Source organism: Anopheles nili, chromosome 2, assembly GCF_943737925.1.
Source record: "Anopheles nili chromosome 2, idAnoNiliSN_F5_01, whole genome shotgun sequence".
Classification (NCBI taxonomy): Eukaryota; Metazoa; Arthropoda; class Insecta; order Diptera; family Culicidae; genus Anopheles; species Anopheles nili.
Genome location: NC_071291.1, coordinates 75,769,994 through 75,773,144, shown reverse-complemented (window position 1 = coordinate 75,773,144; position 3,151 = coordinate 75,769,994). Strand labels below are relative to the sequence as shown.

At 48.8% G+C, this 3,151-nt stretch overlaps 1 protein-coding gene across 1 annotated transcript; it reads right to left on the bottom strand.

Annotated features, from left to right (window-relative positions):
- Nucleotides 1-887: 887 nt before the first annotated feature.
- On the bottom strand, nt 888-1,439 carry LOC128722006 (probable salivary secreted peptide). The gene has a single exon (XM_053815816.1). It carries the CDS (start codon nt 1,358-1,360, stop codon nt 998-1,000), a length of 363 nt encoding a protein of 120 aa, XP_053671791.1. The 5' UTR covers nt 1,361-1,439; the 3' UTR covers nt 888-997.
- Nucleotides 1,440-3,151: the final 1,712 nt, after the last annotated feature.

Here is a 3,151-nt window from a genome sequence, read left to right as displayed (position 1 = left end):
GAGACAGCTTGCACACCACCAGACAGGTAAAGCTACCGACACGTTACAATTACACTGTCGGTGTTGCAACGATCGGTGCGATCGGAGCTGCTGCCTTCTTTTGGCGCGAGATCCTAATCAGCTCACCGGGAAGACGGCCTCTCCGGTGAAGTCTACACCCCTAAGCCAGCAGCTCCTGCTCCAGTTCGTTTTGCGCAGGGTGGCAAGGCAACCGATCTGACATTTGATTGCATCCTCACCGGAGCGCGAAAGGTTTCCAAGAAGCGATTCGAGATTTCCATAAAAGCAATTAATGCCGCTGCGCAGAGCGACCTTTGCGCTTCCCCTTGCTGCGCGAAGAGGACGCAGGCTGGGGCTCTAAGACGATGGTGGCAAGATCTGCAGAGCGATGAACGACGGTCGAGGTGGTTGAGCAGACAAATCTTGGTCCGTTCCGTTTGACCTCCTTCAAGGAAGGGATCACCACCGAGGAATACGAATTCATCGCACAAATCACATCAGTGACGCCCCACAAGATCGCCTCAAAACGCCCCAACCAAACGGCGTATTTACGCGCTGATGTTTATTCATCGGCATTACGGCGGCACCATTTGTGCAAACTTCCTAATGGGCATGGCTACAGTTTATCAGCTACTTCCTGCTGACGGTCACGGTCTTTGTGGTTCGAGCGAGTTCGTTGACGGAAAACAAACCGATATAAATCATCGCCAACGTGGCCTTTTTTGTGCTCTTCTTCTCTCTCATTTCGTCTCTTATGTTTTTCTTCACGAGCAGCTCAGTTATCAAACAGCGGAAAAACACCTACTAATCAAACGATACCCCTGATAACACGCTGTCATCAGATCTCGCGAGGATCGTTCCCACCTGATAAACTCAAACACACGTGATTGCTTTGATGTACAAGAATATATATCAGCGGAAGTGATCTATTTTCTCTGCATTTTTTTCTCACTCTCCTTTTCCGAACATCGTATGGGTGCACGTTAGCACGATCGCCTTATCGGCCGTAAATTTCCACCTGGAAGTTGATTCCGTTGCCACGCTGCGACTTCAGATGGATACGGGTGTAGTTCTGACCGATACCACCGCTGGTGATGCTGGCAAATCCTCCACGTCCACCGCCGAGACGATCGTACACGTAGATGGCGGTGATGTTGCGACCACGTTGACCCTTCAGCGGGTAGTCCAGGTTGTGCGTTCGTACGCGCAAGAACGATCCCGATCGAATGACAGTAGTCTGGTTGGCGAGCGTGTCATATGGAACGCGAGCTCCGAAGAAGTAGTTGTGGGACTGGGCCGTGACCAGACAGCAACAGCCAAGGACCGCTGTGAGCACAACGAACGCGGTGGCGATCTTCATGATTTTTGTTTGTTTTTGGGAAAGCTTAGACACACTTAGAACACTATTGGAGACCTTTCGCTGGGCTGGATTCGCTGAGCACACTACTGCTAGAAGAACACGGGTAGTACTGTTTATATGCAACATTCGCTTATCTTATCTATTGGCGCGTCTCTCTCGAGAGGTGAGAGGCAAAAAAACACAACCATTACGATTTTCACCTGTGGCCCTGTTACGAGCTCGTTTTTCTCGATACTTGTTTTTTTTTTACGTACTATTTGGAGATATTTCTCAACCCACGCGGTGTTTGAGTTGACGCGATTCATCTCTCTTGAGCAAGCGAACGAAAAAGTGACACTGTCAAGTGAACATGTTATTTGTCTGCGCATATTTGCCATCACACTTGTGCCGGTGTACCGATGTACACGTTTTAGCATGTGGGTAAATCACCGTTTCCATCGAAAAACGATAAAAAAGTTCGCTTTCGGTAATGGAACTCCCCTAGGGCGATCGTTTTGATAATGATCGTGTTTCGTGAATCATCGACAGCTGGTTTGGAGGCGGATTCGCTTCCTTGTTCAGGAGATGCGATACGTTATCACGGAGATGATCGAGCGCTACTGATAATGGGGATCACCGAAGTACGAGCCGATGACGAATGGTATTAAATTTCGCATTCTTTTGTTCTTCTTGCGAGGCAGACGTCTCGGAAATATGTGTCCGGGTGTGACACATCGACGTTCTAAGGTGTTTGCTCCAGATTTTTGGTTAGGTGTTCTTGCAATGTGTTTCCTGATGAAGGTCTACAGAGTTATTACTAATCTTGCACAAAGGATCGTATCGGCATCGGTGTATGACCTCTCAAGCCTTATACCTTTCGTAGAGGCCTCACTGCTAAAGGTCAAACTACCCTTGTGCATCATTGTTGCACTCGCTTCGATGTGACTGTGAAACACCACATTAATTGAATGCTTCCCAGAATAGTGGGGATGAATGATGATGCTGCTCAGGAGAAATCTTTCATCTAGATTTTTGATGTAATGGATCAACCAATGGATGAGCCGCCAATGAGCGTGGGATCGTTTAGGATGGTTACGTAGGGTATCTTTCGACCCCTTAACCATTGATAAGACCACGTCCATACCGTAAATTCATTCGGTACGGTCTAACGAGACGTCTCCTAAATCTCGATTCCGACCCTCGCATCCTGATTGGGGATCCTAATTGGCGTCGATCGGAGTCGTTCGTGTGCACGGATCGTACAACGTGGGTCAGCTGACATTTAACGCCGGACAGCGATGAGTGCGGAGTCGAGCGTTGATTATGACTGATGAAACTAACGAACCTTGGCGTGGAAGGGCAAGGGTCGTCTTATACCACCCGGTGCTAGAACGCTAAATACCATGGCACCCAATGAATATCTCATTATGACCATATCCTGCACTCGTGGTCGTAGGTGGTGAGTCGTAGGTCCTAATGCCCATTCCCGGTCCGTACGGGTGGTACTGTCGCAATTATTCACCCCAGGCTTAGATAACCGGCGTCATTCGCGAGCTTCCCACATAAATCTCTTCCCTAACATCGTCCAAAAGCATGATCGTAGCCAAAAGCAGGCCATCAGCCTATCGACGACCAACCGATCTGAGCGAAACAACGACATGAAATTAAACACAAAAATGCACACACCTCGGAGCAATGTCGCTGGTGTGCGGCGGAACGATTCAGTACAACGGAACAGCAGTGTCATTAGCATTCATTACAGAAATACCGGGGGGCTCCGTTTTCGGTGTAAACGAGCCGGCGTACCGTTAG

Bases quoted from the DNA above. Each gene is read 5' to 3' on its own strand.
- LOC128722006 (XM_053815816.1), bottom strand. From the start codon at position 1,360: ATGAAGATCGCCACCGCGTTCGTTGTGCTCACAGCGGTCCTTGGCTGT.